Genomic DNA, 24,698 nt, shown 5'->3' with positions numbered 1-24,698 from the left:
GGTAGTTCTTGAGGTCGGTGGGGTCTGCTGTGGGTTTCTTGAGGAGAGCGCTGAGTTCGGCGTGCTTCCAGCTCTCAGGGAAGGTGGCGGAGTCGAAGGAGGTGTTGATGATGTCCCGCAGGTGGGGTGCGAGGACAGCGTCGGCTTTGTTGAAGACGTGGTGAGGGCAGGGGTCAGTCGGAGATCCGGAATGGATGGAGTTCATGGTGCGGATGGTGTCTTCGGTGCTGATCGGGGTCCAGGTGCGGAGGGTGGTGGTGGGTGGCGTCGTTGCGGTTGTGGCTTGCGTTGGTTGGTTGTTGAAGCTGTTGTGTATGTCCGTGATCTTGTTGTGGAAGTAGGACGCGAGGGAGTTGCAGAGTTCTTGCGACGGGGTGATGTCGTTGTTTCCGGCGTTGGGGTTGGATAGCTCTTTCACGATGTTGAAGAGTTCCTTGCAGTTGTGTGCGTTGTTGTCCAGCCGGTCCTTGTATGCATTTTTCTTGGTGGCGCGGATCAGTTGGTGGTGTTTCCGGGTGGCGAGCTTGAGGGTGTTCATGTTGTCCGTCGTTGGTTCCCTTCTCCAGGCTTTCTCGAGGGCTCGACAGTTCTTCTTGGAGCTCTTGAGTTCGTCGGTGAACCATGGTGTTTTTCTGCTGCAGGATCGGCTGGGTGGGGTTCTCAGAGGGGCGAGTTCGTCCGCGCAGTCGTTGATCCATTTCGTGAGGTTGTCGGCGGCCTGGCTGGGGTTCGCTGAGTTGGCGGGAGGGTGCTGGCTCAGGGAAGCAGTGAGCTGGTCGGCTGTGATCTTGTTCCAGCTTCTTCGAGCAACCTGTTGCTGGTGGTGGTGGATCGTCGTTCTTCTGAAGGTGAAGTGGACGCAGCTGTGGTCCGTCCAGTGGAGTCCTGTTGCGTGGCTGAAGGTGACGTCTTTGCTGGATGAGAAGACGGCGTCGAGTGTGTGTCCGGCGAGGTGGGTGGGGGTGGTCACCAGTTGCTTGAGTCCGAGGTTGTCGAGGTTGTCGAGCAGGCTGATGGTGTTGCGGTCGTTGTTGTTCTCCAGGTGGAAGTTGAGGTCCCCCAGGAGGATGTAGTCGGCGGAGGGGAGAGCGTGCGGGCTGATGAAGTCGGCGATGTCCTCGCTGAATCGTGTGCGTGGTCCCGGGGGTCGGTAGATCAGGGTGCCTCTGAGGGTGGTCTTCGGGTTGGTGTGGATCTGGAAGTGCAGGTGTTCAGCGGTGGTGAGGGTGTCATCGGTGTTGGTAGTGATGCGGATGGTGTCTCTGTGGATGATGGCGATGCCTCCTCCCGTCTGGTTGGCGTTTCGGTCCCTCCGGGTGATCTTGTAGCCCTCTGGGATGGCGATGGCGATGTCTGGGGCTGAGGAGGCGTTCATCCAGGTCTCGGTGATGAAGGCAACGTCGGGGGTGGTGGTGTCGAGCAGGTTCCAGAGTTCTACGGCGTGTCTGTGGACGGAGCGGGTGTTGAGCAGGATACACTTGAGGTGGGTGCTGCTGGAGTTCGGCTTGGCGGGTTCAGGGAAGGTCCGGATGCAGGTGAACTTGCAGGCGTGGCAGCTGAAGGGTCCGTGGGTGTGCTTTGGGGCGGCTCGGTGACATCCTGGGATTCGGCCGGTGTTGAGTGCGATGAGGTCGGCGGCGCTGTAGGTTCGTCGGGTCGGCTTCCGTCGGTGGGGGCCAGGGGTCCTGGCGCTGGTCGCGATCCGGTCGCGGACGGGCGCAGACGGGCTTACCTTTGGCGCGCCTTCGGCGCACAATCGGCGCGCCCGCTGCGCGTGACCGCTGCGCGTTCGCACGGTCGCCATTTAAGGCGAAGTGCGCGGGTGGGCGGGTCAGCTGGGAGGCGGGAGCGGGGAGGGAACACAAGGAAAAAAGGGGCGGGGTCGCAAGTGGTGGCGGGAAGCGGGGGCGGCGAGGGAGGCGGGAAACAGGACAGGGGACGGCGAAACAGGCACAAATTCTTCACAAAACACGCTAAACACGGGCCAAAAAAGACTGGGGGATAAAAAAACAAGCACAAATTACAGGTGGCGCAAAACAAGGGAAAAGACAAGAGAAATCAAGCACAATGCAGGCAAAACAGGCAGCGAGGCAGCGCACAGCGGAGGGGCACACGCATCAGCTGGTGGCCGTGCGGCGCGGGGGTGTCCCACAAGTGGGTCACACTTACCTGTACCGCACGGTCGCCTTTTAAGGCCAAGTGCGCGGGTGGGCGGGTCAGCTGGGAGGCGGGAGCGGGGAGGGAACACAAGGAAAAAAGGGGCGGGGTCGCAAGTGGTGGCGGGAAGCGGGGGCGGCGAGGGAGGCGGGAAACAGGACAGGGGACGGCGAAACAGGCACAAATTCTTCACAAAACACGCTAAACACGGGCCAAAAAAGACTGGGGGATAAAAAAACAAGCACAAATTACAGGTGGCGCAAAACAAGGGAAAAGACAAGAGAAATCAAGCACAATGCAGGCAAAACAGGCAGCGAGGCAGCGCACAGCGGAGGGGCACACGCATCAGCTGGTGGCCGTGCGGCGCGGGGGTGTCCCACAAGTGGGTCACACTTACCTGTACCGCACGGTCGCCTTTTAAGGCCAAGTGCGCGGGTGGGCGGGTCAGCTGGGAGGCGGGAGCGGGGAGGGAACACAAGGAAAAAAGGGGCGGGGTCGCAAGTGGTGGCGGGAAGCGGGGGCGGCGAGGGAGGCGGGAAACAGGACAGGGGACGGCGAAACAGGCACAAATTCTTCACAAAACACGCTAAACACGGGCCAAAAAAGACTGGGGGATAAAAAAACAAGCACAAATTACAGGTGGCGCAAAACAAGGGAAAAGACAAGAGAAATCAAGCACAATGCAGGCAAAACAGGCAGCGAGGCAGCGCACAGCGGAGGGGCACACGCATCAGCTGGTGGCCGTGCGGCGCGGGGGTGTCCCACAAGTGGGTCACACTTACCTGTACCGCACGGTCGCCTTTTAAGGCCAAGTGCGCGGGTGGGCGGGTCAGCTGGGAGGCGGGAGCGGGGAGGGAACACAAGGAAAAAAGGGGCGGGGTCGCAAGTGGTGGCGGGAAGCGGGGGCGGCGAGGGAGGCGGGAAACAGGACAGGGGACGGCGAAACAGGCACAAATTCTTCACAAAACACGCTAAACACGGGCCAAAAAAGACTGGGGGATAAAAAAACAAGCACAAATTACAGGTGGCGCAAAACAAGGGAAAAGACAAGAGAAATCAAGCACAATGCAGGCAAAACAGGCAGCGAGGCAGCGCACAGCGGAGGGGCACACGCATCAGCTGGTGGCCGTGCGGCGCGGGGGTGTCCCACTCTTTCATCAAGACGGGAAAGTGGAATTCGGGCTGACATGTGCAGGCTTTTTATGCCGGCACACTTTGTAATTTCATGGAAATGCTTTACATGCTGAAACATTTTTGCTTAGCATAACATGCATCGCGCCGCTTCTAAATGCATAAATAAATACTACTTGTCAGCATATCCATTCTCCTTTTTATAACCTCCTCAAATATTGGCCCATTGTAGCTGTAGATTGTGCTACAGTAGGGCTTGCGAATGTTGCCCTAGTGCACATTTTTGTGAAGAATAGACTGCTTCAAAAGCCTGTACAAGGCAAATGTTTACATTTATCTCGCCTGTGTTTGAAATGAGCTTCAAGGCATTGCTGTAATTTTAGCAACTGTGCTTAAATCATACTTGTGATGATAGTCTGATTACCATAATGACACCAGTTACAAGACAGAGGCGGTGAAAAGCAAAGCTCTCTGTGAGCCTCAGGCGTAATAATGGTGGGCTGAATATACTCGAAAAACTAGTAATTGAGATGAGCATTGTGTATTTTACTTCTCTAGAGGTGTGCCACGAAACAGAGTTTATTGTAAAACAGCAAATAAAGTACACCTTCTCAACACTTCTTAAAAAGATCGGTAACCTTATTGTCCTGTCTTTTTAGCATGAATCAATTGATTTACATCTAGCTTTGCCCAATTTACATTTGTTTGAGTGCGTGCTGGTGGAGTGATAAAGTTGTTACTATGTTATTATATAAGCATGAATAATTGCACATAACTTCTATTTCACAAGATTTTTTTTATTTATTTTAATAAAATATTTATAATTTCCATACAGGTCTGTCTGGACTAAAGTAGCGTATTGTAAGAAAAAGTCTTTTTTTGCTTGGTCACCTCATTTTTTGGACTCATGCTGTTTCTTTACCTTGTTCACTGGGACTCTGCTAACCAGGCCCCAGTGCATATGTTCAGACCCCTAAAGCATGTTGAACTTGGCTATACTCCTAATTGGCAGATTTAACTTACCTATAAATCCCTAGTATATGGTACAAAATGTACCCAGTGACTTTGGGCCATATGTAGGTAAATACTATTTACCGATTCTAAAATACCGAATTTTACCGATTCGGTATGTCAGAATCATTAAATGGTATGTAGCTAAAAATTCGGTAAATATTACCGATTCGGTAATATTCGGTATTACCGAATCGGTATTTACCGATTTGGTAATTCCCATTCATTCCTATGGGCCTGGAGGCCCATAGGAATGAATGGGAAGCCATTCACTATTACTGATTCGGTAAATACTAAATCAGTCATAGGGGGTTCACATTCAAGGGTGGCAGGGTGTCACATTGACACCCTGTTGCACCCCTGAATCGTGAATGTGTGCACATGTGGCACACATAAATGCCCTAAAGGCATGTATGTCTGCCACATGGCACTGTTGAAAAAGCACAAAATTGCTTTTTCAGAGGTTTTCGTTATTTACCACCAACTTGTAGTTGGTGGTAAATAACGAATCCTTAATGCACATAAGCACTCTTAAATGTGCTTCCTACATACCCGATTCGGTAAATAATGATTCGGTAAATACCGATTCTGTATTTACCGAATCATCACCTACATTGGAAATGGCTCAATACCGGTCAGTAAGCCTGAAATTTACAGAATTTCGGGTTTACCGACCGGTAATGAGCCACCTACATCGGGCCCTTTATGTTTAATGTTACTAGTGTATTGCAACACATATTGTGCCACGCCTAAAGTGACATTGCATAACATAACTTCAGGCCTCTCACCAGTAATGTGGCCCTGCAAATTTGACCTGTCAAAATAACCCATTTTGATAGGCCTGATTCCTTATTAAAATAGTCATGACTCACTCATAAGTAGGCCTTAATGCCCAATGAGGCAGGGTTCATGATATTTTAAAACAGGACACATACAGTTCTAATGTAAAACACATTTACAAAGGCCCAGAAGCTATTTTCTCTTTCACAGGGTGAGCTGTTTCATTGAAAAGCATCATGATGCAATGTTATAATTAAATAATGTATGTCTACCTAGGAGGAACCAGCTAAAATCTTCGTTGCTGTACTTTTTACAATATTACTTTTTACAATATTCATCACAGGAATTGTTCATTGGGAAAGTTGGATTTGTAATAAATATTTAATGAAAGGTACTTAAAAAAATCACCTTCAACCTGCATAACACCTATAGAAGCCCATGTGCATGAGCTTCCAACTATCACATAAGAGATGAGGTGTGAAATTGCTCCCAGAGTTGAGACAAAGGCCTTGGGTGTGGGGAATCTGTGCCCAGGAACTTAAATAACTTCAGAGAGGGCTACCATATCCTAGGTAGATGTAGCTAACACTTGGGTCTGCCCCCTTATTTTGCGCCACAACTCATCTAGGTACCATTCCTGGTGGGAGAGGAGTTGCCCCAAAACCAGTTTTGAATGACCGCAGATGGGGGGTTGCTCATTTTCTTGACCACACCACTACGGTGGGCACAGGAGCTCTGCACGGTGAGTAGAGGTTCTGCCATGTTTGTTTTAGTGCAGAGAGTAACTGCTGAAAAAGTGAGTATTTTTACCCCTAGACACTTTTTCCTTATTGATTAGAGAGGGGCCACGAGTCACCCCCACCAACAGGCCAATTCCAGTCATAAATTTGGCATCATTTGGCACTCTCTTAAGAACACTACTGGACCTGTGGAAGACAGAAGAAGGATTGTACCCTCTGATGAAACATATGAGGAGAACCCAGGGGCTGGACCTGCTCCCATTTGTAACCAGGACAAAGACGTAGACTCCAAGTGCCAGTCAGCTGCCCTTGAATTAAGCAACAGGGACACAAGAACAGCAAGACGCCAACTTTCCTGGAAGAGCACCGATAACCAGTATCAACCGGAACTACCACAATCCCTGTTGGTGGCTTCTGTTGGAATGCCTCCAGACCCCCAAGTCCTGTACCTTAGGTCCTGGAACTCTTGGCTGGTGTCTGGGTGTACTCCTCCTGCCTGAACTGAAAAACCTGTGATTTAGAAACTGTTTTCTACCCTTTTTCCTGTAGAATCAATCTAGGAACGGGACCAATCTACCAGCTGATCTGCTGAGGGTGCATTACCGGTGGGCCAGACTTCACTGCAGCTCCTGCTATGTTTTTCTCCATAACAGAAATCTGCCTCAGCAGGCTCAGCACCTATTGTCATCCAATTGTATCAAACCATCTTCTTGGCTCATAGCCTTGCACAGCTGAGGAAATACAACTTCTAGAAACCATTCAAGTGCACAAGTAGAAGTCTCTACCCGGTATAACATCGAATCTGATTGATGTCTACAGCTTCTTGGATGTGAACTTCAGGCACTTCCCACTCAGAGCTTTTTTTGCCTCCATCAAGAGCTTCACTGAGACCTCGTCCTTTGTCAACCCATCCTTGCCAAGCCTGTCTTCAGATCCAGTCTTGCCTCACTGAGGACTCTGCCCTCTTGAAAGTTTTCTAAGTGAGAGGTAACTTTCTGACCGGGACTAACCTGGTCCTCGTATTTGACCAGTGCTACATCATGATGTGGCTCAATCCTTACCCTTGTCCTAGTCTAGCATAACCAGTTGTCTACAGTTGGTTCTTTGCACTTTTTGGTGCTATTTTTATTAAAAATGTTAAAAATATGCATCCCTGTTTCCCCTTATGGGATTTGTGTCATTTTGTACACTAAAATATTCTATGTTTTTATAAATCAGAGTTCGATTATTATTATTTTATGTTTTAAACTATTTAACTATTTTACTACTTCTAAATGCTTTACAAATTTTCTTAAGTTAAGCTATTAGGGATTGAGTCTGGTTTAAATTACTGAACCCTTTATAGGACCTAACAAAAATAGTACCATTATTACTTTGGTGGATTCCCATCCACCCCACTTTCTCATACTTTGGTGGGGAAAATATTTGTTCTTAGATGGCCCAGTTTAATACAATCTGGCTTTAAAAACGGTGCTCATTTCTGCTTCCAGCTGATAGTAGTCATACCTGCAAGACTGGGAGGTGCTATAAGAGTGTGAAAGATGGCCTTAAGTCTACCCTGCCACATAATCAATGTGCGATTTCTGAAACTATTTAAGAGAGAATACAAAAAAAGAGAACTCAACTCTTAATTCTCATTTTAGGTATACTATTTATTTATTCAAGAGTTTTATATAGCACTGGCTAGACCCGGAGGTATCAGAGCGCTTTACATGAGGTTCCACAAAAATTACATTACAAGATTAAATCAGTTCCAATTTACATCAGTTGCTAGACAAACAAAAACAAGAGCATAGGAGACGAGATAATTGAGGTGTAGAGGGGAAGTGGTAAGGGTAAAGGGGTGGGAGGGAGAAGCGGCAGAGAGATGAAAGGAAAGTCTGCCCAAGGTCCGGCTGGGTAGGTGACGGTCGAGGGAAAGTCCCAAAACCCATCTCCTCTATAGCTATCTGGTAGCTCCACCGGGCATTGGCCAAATAGCTCGGTCTCAGTGGGAAAAATATTTAAAGAGACGTGGAGGGCAAAATAGATGGAGGGTAGAGGGGAGGGGGAATGGAAGTAGAGAAAGGGGGGATAGGGGAAGAGACAACAAGGAGAGACAGAATGAAGTCTGTCTAAGGGCCGGCTGGGTAGGTGACGACCAAGGAGGGATTCCACGGCCCATCTCCCCTATAGCTAAACCAGGTAGCTCCATCGGGCATTAGACAAAATAGTTCAGTCTCAGTCCAATTGAGAGAGGAGAGAAGGAGAGACAAAAATAGGGGGAGGGTGCGGTAAGGGGCGACAGGAGAGACGAAAGGAAGTCTGGCTAAAGACCGACTGGGTAGGTGACGTCCAAGGAGGGGATCCCCGACCTGTCTAAGCTAACCCTATAGCTAAACCAGGTAGCTCTATCGGACTTCAGGCAAAATAGCTAGATCTCAGACGGTGAGGGAAAATTCTCAGGTAAACAGGGTGGGGGCTAAGTTCCAGGACAGGTGAAGGCAGAGGTTGTTATCAGGAAAGTGGAGAGGAGTAGAGCGAGGAGATAAGCATGGTTGGACTGGGGCCAGGACAGGTGAAGGCAGAGGTCAGTAGCAGGAAAGCAGAGAGGAGTAGAGCGAGGAGGGGTATGGGGAGGGTAGTCCGGTGAAAAGTTCTCATGGATCTGGTGGGCTATAGTTGCCAGCTTAGCCAATGTGCGGGTACTCAGCTGATTCTCCGGTGCCGTCTCAGGTACAGTCAGGTTCTGCATGATTTTTGATTTCCCCATTTTGCAGGTTGGAGTGGTTCTTTGCGTGCGGGGTGTTGCCGGTGTCCGGGACATGCATAAGTTATCCGTGATGAAGCGGAATGGGTGCCATTTTGTGGCCAGGGGGCTTACACATGGGTCGCAACGATGGTGGTAAAGACGATCGTGGCACTTTTGTGAACCCGCACCAGGATTAAGAGAGAGCAGCAATTTATTATCCTCGCTAGAGCAGCACCTGGTAAGAGGTAGGCGTGGGGCCTCGAGTCCAAGTGAAACAGAAGGGGGCGCCGATTTTACATGGTGGCCATCATTTTAAAGTCAGGCAGGCGAGCAGTGAGTTGAAACGGCATGGATTGTTATCCAGGAGGTGTCAGCGTGTGCACCCCAGCGATTCACGATGAGCCCGGGCCTTACCTCTGGTGGCGCCAAGCAGATTTAGAGCCAAGGTCCCCACACAGTAGCCCCAGTGGTCACTGGCGTAGCTCTCTGCTCAACCCCGGTCCCACTCCTCAGGGGGCCTCAATCTGCGTCTGTACCGGGCACCATGATGAAGTCAGGCAGCCTCGGCGTTGATGGTGCTCCGGCAGTCCATTACACAGCAAAGGTCGGAGCCGTGGCGTAGCGCAGCCACCTCACTGCACTGCTCCCTCCTCTGCCAGGCCGTGTGCGGTCCAGTACTCCCTCCCGTCTCTGCTTTTCCTTGTTCGCGTGGTGAGGAGTCCAGGGGGCCCGCCTGTCAATCAGGGCCCCCGGCGGTGTTACACCCACCCAGTGCCGCCGTCGGGTGCGGAGCCGTTGCTGTCTTTCGCTGTGTGGTGGTCCCCGTCTCACCTATGCCGCCACGGGTCGCGCCTCCGTCTCGGCGCGTCTCGGCCCTGGGCTTCATGTGGAGGTGATGGCGGCCTCCATCTTGTCTCCGCGCCCGGAGTGTCGTCTCGGCTCCGTCACACCCTGGAACCGGCTCCAGCGCTGCAGCTGTGCAGCACCATCGGATGCCCCTCAGGTTCCGATCGGCAGAAATGGTTTTCGTGGCTGGGACGGACGCTGTAGAACGGCGGGTTTGACCACCCGCCGAGGAGCCGTACCAGCCCTAGGGGGGCTGTCAGCCATCTTGGAACATTACTAGATATTACATAGTTGAATGTATACATATTATATTTCACATAACAACAATAGTCAATGAGAAATTGCACGCCTTGTGAAAATGACAATGTAGAATAAAAAACTGGCCTATTAGCATATTTCAGTTGTAACCTTAAGTGATACTAGACTTTGGATGAGAACCTCAAACAAATTCCATCCCTCTTTTTACTGTGATTTCACAACTGTATCCACTAATGTCCAATTTCTGCATTACATTGACTGAACTGTAATTTCTGCACTGTTTTAGGTCGACACCTAGCTATCCAGGCATTCTAGCCATGTGCACAAACGAGTGTGAAACTGAATATTTAATTACCTTTTGAAGTGATGATGTTTGATCTGAAATGTGATGAATTATATTTTCATGGATGGTGTTTATGTAAACATTTGTTTAGTGTTAATATGTTAATATGAAAAAACTTTTTTTTATTTCATAGAGATGTTGGAATCCAACAATGTGATCACATTCAGTGGCCTGGCAAACAGCTCCAATTACCACACATTTGTCTTGGATGAAGAAAGGAGTCGACTGTACGTTGGAGCAAAGGATCACATATTTTCTTTCAACATGGCTAACATCAAAGAGTTTCAGAAGGTATTGATATATATATTTGAAGGAGATAATGTCAAACCTAAAAATGTTGTAAATGTGTCTGTGCTATTGGCATTTTAACACACTGTACTTTTATTGTATAACCACCTGGGCAATACTTACATAATCGTTTCGATAGGCATGTATTTGCTCATTTGGTTCCCCGAAAAGGAATCATTGTCCATAATCAGATCATAAAATCTATAAATATCAGCTTTACAATTACCACATGAGCTGTACATTATGTCCACTATCTCATCAATTTGTTCACTTTCAAATACAGCTAATGATTATCAAATTGCGTCACCATGTCTCTCATTTTTAGGTTTTGCCTGCACAGCACTGGCACTGTGATTGCAAAATACTTTTGTATTAAAATAAACAAATATTAAAATGGGCTTGGAACCTGCCCAATATATACCTGAACTTACAATTCGTTCATTTCAACATTGCTATAATTTCCATGCTTCTAATTGGTCCGCACGTCATCACTTCTCACTTCCTGCTTTGCTTGCCTGTTGAAGCCGTGGCATGGAGCTTGGCCCAATTACAGCTGCTGGCCAGTGTCCTTCCACTGGCTATGCACACAAAAGGTACTTTTTAATTCATTTCTTATCGAGCACTCCAAACAAGTGCATTTGCAGCCAGTCTTCTCTCCTCCCAGCTTGTTGTCACCCTTCTCCCTTACAGCCCGCGTGCCTGCAGAGGCACTTTTTTATAATTAAATGACATCTTACTTAATGGATCTCTCCAGTTGGAAACTCAACATCTTAACAGTATGCGCAAATCACTAAATCTCCCTGTGCCTGCCGGCATTTGTTGTTGTTTGCCCCCCACCATCTCCTCCTCACGACCCTGCTTTTAGCATTTTATTTATTTTAATTGCATTTTTATATAGCACGAACCCCACCCAAAGGTATTTCAGTGCTTTACATCACCACCAGTTACTTTACAAAGGGAACACATTCATTTTGTAGGTACAAGGAGATGAAGTGATTTGCCCAGAATCACAGGCTATTGAGCCAATGCGAGACTAGAACACAGGTTAAGGGCTCCATAATCGGCACTCCGGCCCTTACACCACATTCTCTTTCCAGAGGGCACCACATCCTCTCCCTAGGCTCGACCTCAGTTCAACATCTTGTGACCATGGGCAAATCACCCAATTGTGCCATGCCTAATCACAACAAGCATTGACAAAGCCAATAGGTTTTGCCTGTGCAAAATCTATTGTTTTTCACAATATTTGTTTATGACATGTTGCACAGCGATGGTGGCTGCTGTACAATATGGCTTGAAGCGTTTAAAAAAAAAAAGAGCTATCACGCGGACAGTATTGACCACGTCACCGTCCTTTTTTTAACATTAAAACATGCTGCACAGCAGCTACACTGCTGTGAAACATGTAAAAAACAATAACAAAATCAATTCGGGAGAGGAGAGGCATAATCAATGCGGAAGAGGAGTTGGCCTAACGGCTAGGGCGCTCAACCTCGGACCTGGGGATCTGGGTTTGAGTCTCGGTAACGACGCCGAAAACCTCCTGTGATTCTGGGCAAATCACTTAATCTCCCTGTGCCTAAAATGAAGTGTATCCGTCCTCATGTAACGTAACTGGTGCTATGTAAAGCGCTCGGTTCGGGTCTAGTTCGCGCTATATAAAACTCTGCAAAAAAAAACAATTCAGTCACCACAAGCCCCTATCGCCACCACAACGTCACTGAAAGTGACATTATGGTGGCGATAGGGGCTTGTGAATATGCCCCTCAATTTCTTGTTCCAAATATTTGTTCAGAATCTTCCAGACCACATGCCAAATCACCAAGGGCACTCTCTGCTCTACTTTAGGCAAGGCTGTAGGGAATTTACTGACTTCTTAGTTGGTAAGTGAGAGTATTGCACTATACAGGATCTTCTCCCTGGCAGGCAAAATAAACAAAGTCGCCCTAATGTATCCCTGGTTCACTATTTTGATTAGGTGGCTGAGCTCAAAGATTGTACAATGCTGAAAGTGATGCTAAATGAAAAATTCGCACAGTATTTTACACAGCAGAGAAAGAGCCGAAAGTCCAGCAAGGGAAATTATTAAAATGGTATTATTGTATTGCTTTAATAATAATAATAATAATAATAATAATAATAATAATAATAATAATAATAATAATAATAATAATAAAGCAACTTAAGACAAAAGGAGTGGATGTGGCCTAACGGCTAAGACGGATCAGCCTCAAATCTGGGGAAACGGGTTTGAGTCTTAGCAATGACGCCCAACATCCTGTGATTCTGGGCAAATCACTTAATCTCCCCGTGCCTAACAAAAAAAAGAAATAAGTGTAAGGCAACTGGTGCTCATGTTAAGCACTCTGATACCTGATGCCTTCGGGGCAAGTTTGTGCTTTGTAAATCTCCGGGGAAAAAAATAATAAAGCCAGACTATATTAAGCAGAATCACAAACAAACAACCAGCCAATGGAAACGAAATAATAAAACCTTAGATCCTCATTTAGTGTTTGGTGGAGTGCAAGTACTTCAATGATCCCGACCTGCCAAACTTGCAGTCCTCGCAATCTTTTCAGAGTTGGGTAAAGTGCTGTGTTTACACTGCAGATCCTCCTTTGGCTCCAAAGATATAAACCTTTTTCCTCATGGTCTGTCTGCCAAAGGGCCTTGCATTTCCCCCTGCGATGGCGATGACGCTAAGTTTCACATCTTAGCGCCAATGCAGGCACCCTTACACCAGAGTGCAAGGGTGTCTGCAAGCAGGGAGGCTTCTTTATGTACAGGAAGGTGTCCCTTCCTGCAAATAAACAAACCTCAAATGCCAGTTTGTAACTTACATGTGCTTTGGCTCCAAAGACATACATCTTTTTCCTCATGGTCTGTCTGCCAAAGGGCCACCAGGTCATAGCGTTGTCATCCTGCCCTATTTTTGATGGGGTGACCATCAATAACCTTCTCTGACTGTGTCCACCATCCGTTGAATTGCATACACTGGCCATAGAATATGTAAAATTGCCCACACATGCAGGGAAAACAATCACTAAGCGTCATTGCCATTTGTTTTTTGTTTAGAGAAAGCAAACTCCACTTGGGAGTTTGTTTTCACTAAACAAAAATGTTTGTCGAATGGGAACTTTAAATATGGCCCCACTTTGCAAACTTGCAGTGGTGTTACGGGAGTCGCAGGCATCTCATTTAGCCATGGTATCTTTTAGACTGTGGCACTCCTTCTATCTCTCTCTAAATGACCCATTAACATTGAAGTTTTTCTCAGCAACAAATAACTATTATGGAGAAATATAATGAAACATTACTAAAGGTTCTCATGGAATGTTTAGTGAAACACATGTCTATGTTGAGATGAGTTGGAATGCTGTCTAGTGAAATAAAAACTAAAGTTTGATCTTATAGCAAGCTATCTATTGTTTAGTTGGGATCAGAAGAGGTGCTCTTTAAACTTTAAAGTCACAATTTTATTGTAATGATTTCTCAAAATTAGATCCTTTATCCAAATTATGCTCTTATTTTCTTGGATGCCGGCATGCGTTGCTTTGGATGGTTCAACTTAATAATTTACTTAGGCTTCTCTGCTTCTACAAGGAAACAGGGCAGTATTTTTGGCTCTTACCTCCACAGATAGTTTGATATATGACTGTTGGATCTTACTCTGTAACCAAAATTATAAAGTCTCAGAGGGGGGTTATTATACAGAAAAATATGATGAAAAAAGGAGTGCATTAGTCTACTGATGGCAATTGGTTGGTGCTATCCGGCTGTGGTGGTCGTAGGCAGCCGTGGCCCGTGGAGGGAGTTGCGGTGGGGCAGCCAGGAGGGGCGGAGGAGGGGCAGGGTGGGGGGTGATAAACACCGGAATCTCGATGATTGCAGGTAAGTAAACAATTAAATTAATAAAATGAATTTTGTTCCGTGCCCTGCAGGGCACGCTACGGAATTCGTTTTATTAATTTAAATGCATTCCAGTAGGCAAGAGACATTGTACCAGTGCGACCAGCCCGAACCATGAATCATCGCACGGTGCGCACACGCTGAGTTCTTCAGGTACCACTAACTCACTGCATCACATGTCATCTCCCTGTGGCCTTATTAAGACAGAATTCACTAGGCAAAAAACATTTCTCCTAGTTCAACTGGCCCACACCACGCATCATCGCTGGCTACGTAGACGCTGAGAGCCACAGCTACCACTAACTCTATACAGCTCAAGTCAATGTCACATGGCTGTGGGCCCTTCCTGATGACTGCCTCCAGTCTATACTGCGAACAGTAGGGCTCACAATTCAAGATTAATACCGATGCTAATTGTGTAAGAGACTGTAATCGGTTAAGGTAACCAAATGCTCCCAATCTGCAACATCGCCACCAAACATACGTCCCCATTTTGAGAATGTTAGAATGCACTGCGTGAAGTGCAACCATTTAATTTGTTTTGGGGAGCAATTAGTAGACCTAGTTTGCAGAACAATTGATAACGATTGATGGTAGTTTTTTTCCCCCTCAAAGTACATGCAATCCAGTATGCAACATTCAATGCTTTGAGTGCAACCCGTTCAGACTACGCATCATCACAGGGTGAGTACACGCTAAACACCAGACGTACCACTAACTCAGTACACCATAAATAATTGCCCAAGGCTTTATTAAGGGAAAATTCAGTAGTAAAAAAACATTACCCCCAGTGCGGCCTGTCCGGACCACGCATCATCGCAGGTTACGTACACGTTCAGTCCCAAAGGTACTACTAACTCAGTGCACCATAATTCATTGGCACTTGGCCGTATGCAGGCAGAATTCAACTGACTCTTCATTCATTATTTGCAGAGTGCAGTACCAAACTAAATAAAAAGTCTATCAAACCCTATACAATATCCCTTTAGTAGCCTTCCTTCAAAAACTTATTTTATATCAGTTCTAGGTTTAGTTGAAAAACAAAATTCATGCTGCAAGTGCAAAGGCACCCTCCATGGCAGTCTACACTGTTGACAGCAGAGGTCACAACTTGAACTATAATGTCCCTGAAGCATACACATTTCGACAATGTATTCTATACATGTTTCATCTTTTATTTCAATTGTGATTACAGATTATGCAGTCCAGTTGGCAACATGCTGACTACCGGACGTACCACTAACTCAGTGCACCATAAATAATCACCACATGGCCTTATTAAGGCAAAATTCAGTAGCCAAAAGACATTCTTAGCAGTGCAGTCTGCCTGAAACACACATCATCGCAGGTTCCACACAAACCGAGCCTACCTTAGTGCAGCACAACTCATGAACCCTTTACAATAGAATCTTCTGTGTATTATTTCACATGTAGTGCTCCTATCTTTGTACAGCAGAAGGCATAAACCATTTACGATTGAATATCTGTATATGATATCATGATTACTATTCTACTTGTTATCAACAGCAAAGTAATAAAATGGAGTCGAGAACACGTGCCCATACACACTTCAACTATCTATTTGTGTCTGTGTATTTATTATGTTTGTAAAATGCTGCTCCTACGCCCTACCACATTATATTGTGATATAAATAGTGTATACAACCATCTTACCTATGACAGTTAGGGGCCGATTATAATGGCGGACGGACCTGAGTCTGTCCGCCACCATAGAGCAGGAGGGAACCTCCGCATTGCCTGTGGAGTTCCCTCCTGTGCAATTAGGATGTGACCGCCACCCTGGCGGTCACATCCTCTATTTTTACCATTGCGGCGGGTGCGGCTTCAAGCTGCATCCGCCGCAATGGTAAAAATGCACACATTGCATTTGTATGCAGAAAACGGCAGGCACCCTGCGGTGCCTGCCGATTTCTGCATACAAATGCAGGGGGTACCATAGGTACCCCCCATGTGCACCCCCACCCCCCTTCACCTAGGGGACCCGCAAAGGGCCCCCACAGTAAAGTTACACATGCTTTTCCACGGCGGAAAACCCGCCACAGAAAAGCATTTTTTAAAGCCCTTCCTAATATGGCAGACGGTGTCTGAGAGACACCGCCACCATATTAGAGCTTTTCCGCCGCGGTTGTAAGCCAACCGCGGCGGAAAAGCTGCGGACGGAAACCAGGACCCACCAGCCATCCTAATGTGGCGGTGGGTCTTTGGTGGGTCCGCTGCGGTTTTTCCGCATCCTCCGGGCCGGCGGTGGCTTCCGCCGGCCCGGAGGATGCAGAAAAATCGCAATCATAATAGGCCCCTAAGTGTGGGCTATTCCTCCTTTTTAAAATATTTGTTTTTACCATATATATATGGTGCAAAATCAACCCAAAACTATATCAGCAATTTATATGAGCTCCGCATTTACAGTACATTTTCAGGCATGCATAGATTATGTCATTACTCTACAATAACAGGATGTAGATGCAACTCCGAGCCTCGAACACTGATTTTCAGCACCAAGTTCAACAGTATATCTGAATGACCACACACGTATATATATTATCTGCCTTTCATGTGCCAAAAACTGCAACTTAAACCTTTCACAGCCCTGTATTACTACAGCTACAACACTACACTGAATGTACAACAAACATTCATAATCACAGAAATGCGTCATGTCCACCATCTTTTATGTATGCATATGAATGAATATAGATACCCCGTACCTTCCATGTTGGCCATGTTGTGGAACTTTATAGATATAATGACGCATTTGCGTTTAAGACCCGGGTGACATCAGCACTACAAGACGGACACCCGAATCACTTGATTTCTCATATAGCTCACGACGGAACCACGCCCATAGCTCTAGAATCATCAGAGCCTTGCGCAGCACTGGCATACGTCAGGCCAGCCCACTCCGCTTACGCTTCCAGGAAAAAACTAAAATGCAAAATTGCCCAGTTTCCATTGTACTGATAGTTCCAGGTCTAGTTGTCAGAACGGCACACACACACTCCCTCATGCCTAGTATACACCCACACCACACCCATCCAGCACATGCGTCACTACACACGTGACCCTACAAACAAAAAAGACAGGGCGCACGTGCTCTACGCCATTTTAGAGTTGCTCCCATTGCAAGTGGTGTGATGGCCCGTCCTAGTGGTTCGGACACCTCATTTAGGCCCAAACCACCGACCAATCCCTTCCCTTGCGCAGATTTTCAAAAACATTTAATTGACTGCTGTGTGCTTAACTGTAGCTTCCTGAGCCTAATGTTGATTGGCTTGCTTTTTATATGTGACCTTATGATACCCTCACCATGTACAAAGCCACTTTGTAACGCACTTTATTTTACAATGCGTTTAAAAAAACAAGTTGTGGTAGGGTGTTTTTAACTTATACTGTCTACTCTGCTTACGAGTTTGTTGACTGTGAAGGTATTTAGAAATATTTTTCTAATTTCTATTCTAACATAATTGTGCCGACTGTTCTCCTTTAGCGTAGAGTACTGTGTCCTTTCATTAAATGTATAATTCTTCAAACCATCCTTGAAAGAAAAATGCACAAGTTTTCCAAATATTTTTATTGAGTCTTTTTAAATCATTACATGGGTGAGTTGTAAAATCTTTTTTTCATTCATTGGTATTACGCGTTGGACCACATTTTTTTAATTTTATCATAAGCACTCATTCCTTATGTTTACATTATGTAAATGTTGCCCCGTCATCTTTATTTAAATGATTGGGCTTTTTTTACTTTCAGATAAAGTAGAATAGAAGTGCTACGACCATCACTACCTCACTTCTTCATCTTTCCTTTTTTATGTACATTTTATTTCATTATTACATTTAACAATCATATTTAAAAAATAAAAGCATTATTAATTAACATTTGAAGGCACAATTATATATATGATTACTATGGGGGCAAAGGCCTGCGTTAACTACCCTTCACTATCTGCAAAGAGAGAGTACTCCTAATAGAAATGAGGGGGGGGGGCACCATTCAAAGCAGATCAGTGTGCATAAACACGAAAATGTTTTCATTTACCACGTACTTGACATTCGACAGCTTATGATATTTGCTATTAAAAAACCATTGAAATTCACTGAAAAAACCATAGGTTATAGACCATATATAGTTAGGAATTAGCATTTACAAAACCTTGAAAATTCACTGAAAAAACCATAGGTTATAGACCATATATAGTTAGGAATTAGCATTTAAAAAACCTTATTTTACTCACACAAAACCATTGAAATTCCATATATAGTTAGTTGCACTAACTATATATCGCGCACCCGCAATCCACTGCTGATCATGTCACATATTACATCATTCATGACATGGTCAGTGACATCACTGATGACATCACTGATGACATCTCAAATGACATCACTGATGACATCACTGATGACATCTCATTTGACATCATTCTTGTGCTAATACGATAAACCTCTTCAGACTCTAATATAACCTTAGATACACTCAGTGTATACAGACACTCACACACTGCCACTCATCCATGGAGTTACTCACACACCCAGTCAGTCATGCAAAGAAACAATCTCACCTCCATTTCTTTAACTATACAGTTAAACACACCTTACTTATTGAAACATATACTAACACATATTTACTCTCTTATACAATCCCTGATACAAGTTCACAATGATCGATACAACTACTCACTCATTCAGTGGCTCTCATGCACAGTTATTTATATATGCCAACTCTCACATGTACTGTGTTTTACATATGTACTTACTATGACATGTAGCATTGAGATATCCATTCACTCATCAATACACTCATGCACACAGTCAACTGCCCATGTAGCTGTTTCCACATGCACTCTTGAACTCATACACCTAGTGAATAAACTGCTCACACATCTATGCATAGAGTCACACACCTTCCAGCCACCCCTACACAAACTCAATCTCCCATAGAAATACTTGGGCAACCAATTAATAACACATATAGCCTCTCGTATAGCTAATGATCAACACATGCAGCAGTTTACAGAACAACAGACATAATGATGCACAAATTAAGACAGTTTAGTCACTAACCCATGCATTCAGTGAGACACATTTAATCACTCACTCATACAGTCAGTCACGCACCTACTAAATCCTTCATCCAGACACTTATACATCCACTCATTCTTCAATATGTAAAACATATTTAAACTTTACAAAAACACACAGACACTAGATGATGTCATCAGTGATGTCATTTGAGATGTCATCAGTGATGTCATTTGAGATGTCATCAGTGATGTCATCAGTGATGTCACTGACCATGTCATGAATGATGTAATATGTGACATGATCAGCAGTGGATTGCGGGTGCGCGATATATAGTTAGTGCAACTAACTATATATGGAATTTCAATGGTTTTGTGTGAGTAAAATAAGGTTTTTTAAATGCTAATTCCTAACTATATATGGTCTATAACCTATGGTTTTTTCAGTGAATTTTCAAGGTTTTGTAAATGCTAATTCCTAACTATATATGGTCTATAACCTATGGTTTTTTCAGTGAATATATATATATATATATATACATGTATATATATATATATATATTTCACCACACTTCTTTTTCCAAAAAAGCCAAGGATCGCACTCCAACAAAGTCTTTGTAAATATCCAAAAGTTTTATTCCCAAAACAAACAAACACCAACGTGTTTCATTCTACCTTAGAACTTGTTCACGGTATCGCCCCTTTGGAACTACCTGTTTTTAACCATTCACGATGTCATGTGACTACATGCTACAGGGGCATTATGGTTCATGTAGTGTAAACAAATCATTCTGCATATATTAATGTTCTCCTAAAGTATAAGCATTGCAAATCAAAACATGAACCGTTATCCCTAATACACTTCAGTTTTAAATTATGTTTTAAATTAACTGAGGGGTCTTTGTTCTCAAACATTATCGCCTCCAGTGGCGTAATTGAGTAATGTCCTCTTAGGCATCATTTTATTCAGTTCCAGTGTCCTTGCCACATTAATTTGTTACTACCAAATCCTTTTACTCCCCTCTATTTTCACAGTTATTTGAGGATTTCGATTGTGCACTAAATTAAATTAAAATAAATTGAATATAGTTGAACCTATATGAAAATTGTGATGTTTATCAAGACTTGAACCGATGTTTCCACTGTTGTCCTTTGCAATTTAATATGAGTTCACACTGTTTATAAATGAATGTACATCTCCTCACTTTGATTCAACCCATAAGGATTCATTGTACGTATGTTCAGGATGTGTCTTGATTCTTTCCTTCGTAAAGATTTCACTCTGTCCCGTCCTCTGGTTGATTTTTTCACTGTATCAATCCCATAGAATGATAAACTTTTCTAGTTGCTGTCATGATGACTTTCCATGTGTTTGGCCACAGCATTACTGCTATCTTGATGGATTGTGGCTCTTACGTGTTCTAAAATCCTTTTCTTTAATTCACATTTTGTGCTGCCCACGTATTTAAGATGACATGGACACTCGATGACATATATTGCATACTGAGTTTTGCAAGTGATGAGTTCTTGTATTTCCCATGTTTTTCCATTTGCCATGATTACACTCTGCACATTTTTAGCTATTTGACAACACCTTGCAGTTATAACATTTTTTGAAGCCGGTGCTTTGCAACCATGATTTCCTTTTCTCCTTCTTAAAATGACTATGAGTCAGCCGATCTTTAAAATTTGGTGCTCTTCGATATGTTATCTCTGGAGAATTACCCACTATTGGTCCTATAGTGGTGTCCAGTTTGAGAATCTTCCAGTTTTCTTTAGGATGTTTTTGATTTGTTGTGATTCTTTTGACAGGGTTGTTATGAATCTGATTGGTTCTTGTTCGCTTTTCAAGATTTCATTTTTACTGGATTGCAATAGATCCATCCTGTTTTTTTGTTGCGCCTTTTCCCATCCTTTTTTTATATGGTTTTTTGCATACCCTCTCCTCACAAATCTATTTGCCATGATTGCACTTTGTTGTTCCCATTGTGATTCTTCCGAGCATATTCTTCTGACTCGTAGGAATTCCCCATAGGGGATATTTTCAAATAAGCATTTTTGATAAAAACTGCTGGCGTGTAACGTTGAATTTTTAGCTGTTGTCTTTCTGTGTACAGTAGTGTGAATCTGGTTTTCTTCTATATAGATCTCAGTGTCCAGAAATACTACTTTGGTATTGCTGATTTCATATGTGAATTTCAAATTGGTTGGTGTGCTGTTTTATAATAATTCTTGAAATCGTTTTCTGTTCCATCCCATATCAAGAGGAGGTCGTCGATGAAACGCAACCAAAGAATCGTTTTGTTCACATGGACATCATTTTCTGCTTGCCAAGCCATCTTCTGCTCCCACCAGCCCATGGTGAGACAGGCAAAACAGGGGCTAAAAGAAAAGCCCATTGCTGTACCTTTTGTTTGGGCAAAGATTTATTCTCCAAAATAGAAAACATTTTGGTTCAAGCACATCCTCATCATTTCTTCTAGCACTTGATTGTGTCTTGCGTACTGTAGATTACGTTCTTCTAAAAAATATTTTCAAGCTGAAATGCCTATTTCATGGTCGATGTTTGTATACAAGGAGATGACATCCATTGTTATTAATTTGTACGTGGGCATCCTTGGAATGCCATTTAGATGTTTCAGCAAGTCCGTTGTATCTTTGATAAATGAAGTCAGTTTTGAAACATATGGTAGAAGGAAAAAATCCAAGTAATTTGCTATGAGTTCAAATAAATATCCTTTTGCGGAGACGATTGGGCGTCCCGGGGGTCTTGTTCAATTTTTGTGCACTTTCGGCAAAAAGTACATTGTTGCTGTTACCAGTTGTTCTACCGTCAGATATTTTAACTCATCATGGTCAATCAGCCCTAAATGAAGCCATTCATTCAGTTTTTTGTCTAGTTCCACTTTTATTGTCAACGTTGGATCCAATGATAATTTTTTGTAGTACTCTGTGTCTTCTAGTTGTTCAAGCTCCACTTTTTCATATTCTATTTTGTCCCAAATCACCACATTTGCACCCTTATCGGCCATTTTTATTTCAATAGTTTCATCTTGGCACAAAGATGTTAGGGCTTTTCTTTCTTCTGGTTTTAGATTATCCACATAATGTTGTTTTCTCAATTTGTAAATATCTTGTATCACTGCATCGTGAAATATATTGATTTTATTACCCGGCGGTATTTGCGGATAAAATCTTGATCTCGGTCTTTTTTTGCTTAAACCAGCTCCTTTCTGGGTGCTTGCCTCATCTAGGGTTATGTGTTCTGACTCAGTCTCTACATCCAAATTCAGCGGTGTCAAAAAGCTTTCTGAGTCTTTGGCCATTAAAGATGCACCCAGGGTTCTTTCAGATTGTGGTTTTTTGTTCTTATGGTGTTTTATTTCCTCTTCTTTTTCAATGAAGATTTGTTTCAATTTGATCTTTCGGACATATTTATACAAATATATTCTGGTTTGTGCTATATCCATATTTAAACTCGGACAAAAGTTTAAACCTTTCTTTAGTAGCGACTTTTCAGAGAGGAATGATAGTTAGTGAGGAAGCAAATGTTAATATTTATCTAGTTAAAAATTATAATCACATGATATCTCATGTTGGTTGCTCCTTTGGTCTTGCACTATGGACATAGACCAACACATACCTTCTTTGATTCAACACGTGTAGTGTTAGCGTGTTCCCAGATGAAGAATGCTTTAAAAGTTTCACAGTGGCTAAGCATGCAGTTTATGATGCTGACAGCACTTCAGCAGTAAAGATGATTTGCAGCCATCTCTGACTGTATGACTTTCCACCTGTCTGAAGGATTAATGCTTCCTCACCTTAGGCATGGAGACAAAGACACACAGAATGCCACACTTAGTCATGCCACAGGAATCCAAAATATATTAGCCCAATTAGATAATTTTACTGTACTTGTGGTTTCTTAACCTAAGGGAGTTTTTCCAGCAAGCGGGGTTTGCGAGATTCATGAAATACTTTTTCAAGAACAAATACTTTATGAGAAAATGGCTAGCCGCTAAATTATCTTGGCGATCGGTAATCTGGGAATACTGCATACATTAAAGATTCGTGTTCAACATTTTAGTACTATAATTGTTATATATTCACATCTGTAGAAAAAATGCGACAAAGTCACAAAGTCACTCTGCCCCCGCCCATTCAAATAAAGTAAATACAACAGTCTCCACCCATTCTTAAACATCTTTTACATCAGGCGCAACAATATAGTGTTTAGTCGTTTAACATGTTTGAATTGTAGGGGGGTATATACTTTTCATTTCTTAGAGACCTCTTATGCAGTATTAATACAAAAGTGCAACTGCCTTGAACAGGTTGCAGCTCTTCGTTATTGACGGTGCCAATCGAATGCCCTCTTTGGAACACCAATCTTTACCCCTGGCACTTCGCTGCTAAACAGCAAGGGGTAACATTGATCAGAGATGCCAGGTTACTTAGATCAATGAGGATAATCAGAACATATCTATAAAATATCGAGCATCGCCATTATATTTCAGCTATTATTGAATGGGAAACTCCTGGGAATATTTATTACCCTATGTTGGTAATCTTTATGTGCGAATGCATTTTTTATTTCCTGAAGTGTTGTGGATGTTGCATCCTTGAACGGTCCTCTTCACACTTCTATAATGGTTTCTGGGGAAATGTTTGGAATGCAAGTATGCGGATGTTTGCGCACATTTATGCAGATCACCATTCTTATCAAAGACAGATTTTGCAGGCTCTTTGTCTTCGAGTTAGCTAAGTTCACCCAGCAGTCTGGTCACTTTTAACCCTTCTTGTAAACGGGCCGAAAGCATTCTTCATTAATTTGTTTGTTGTTGTTCTATTTGTATACATTATGAACGAGGTCCTAAATGTGGTGCTTAATTTGAGCTGGGGATTACAGGTGGGGCCCATCAGCACTCTTTTTTAGGGGTCCTATATTTATCATCAGTACCAGAGAGAGAAACACAGCAAATTGGGAAAGAAGGAGGAAGAGAAAGATGAAAGACAGTGACAAAGCAAGAAAGCAGCAATGAAAATTAACCTATAGGAGTGAGATAAAGGAGCAGGAAGAGTATGTTGGTAGATAAACGAAGTATGAGATGAAAGCAGGACTACACAGCCTTGGTATTTTGCAAACCCTAAGACTTAGAAGCAGCATTGACAGACGTTTAAAACCTGGGCCTCAAAACTTATTCCTATACAAATTAAGCACTGTCTAAATGGAGTTAAAATGAATTATAACAATAATACATATTTTTATAACAGCTGTGCATGCACAGACTACAGTATATATAATACCATAGAACATTAATTTTTGGTATTAGAATCCACATGCATGTACTAGCAGTAGTTAGTAGCAGATGATTCACCAACCGATGTCAGTTGCCCTTAAAACATCCGAATTACATCACAATTTGAATTATTGTCACCTACTTAGCCCCTCATCATTCTCCTACA

At 43.7% G+C, this 24,698-nt stretch overlaps 1 protein-coding gene across 2 annotated transcripts in view; it reads left to right on the top strand.

Moving 5' to 3' along the window:
- Nucleotides 1-24,698, top strand: part of SEMA3A (semaphorin 3A) — a 633,443-nt gene that overhangs the window by 164,076 nt on the left and 444,669 nt on the right. For both annotated transcript variants that reach the window (XM_078674184.1, XM_078674185.1), the window contains exon 2: nt 10,131-10,288. In XM_078674184.1, coding sequence (XP_078530310.1) covers nt 10,131-10,288 — 158 coding nt within the window. The remainder of the gene's footprint in view (nt 1-10,130; nt 10,289-24,698) is intronic.

This window comes from Lissotriton helveticus, chromosome 1_1 (genome assembly GCF_964261635.1).
Source record: "Lissotriton helveticus chromosome 1_1, aLisHel1.1, whole genome shotgun sequence".
Taxonomy (NCBI): domain Eukaryota; kingdom Metazoa; phylum Chordata; class Amphibia; order Caudata; family Salamandridae; genus Lissotriton; species Lissotriton helveticus.
Note: the sequence above shows the minus strand (reverse complement) of the source record. Positions and strands in the feature narration are given on the sequence as shown.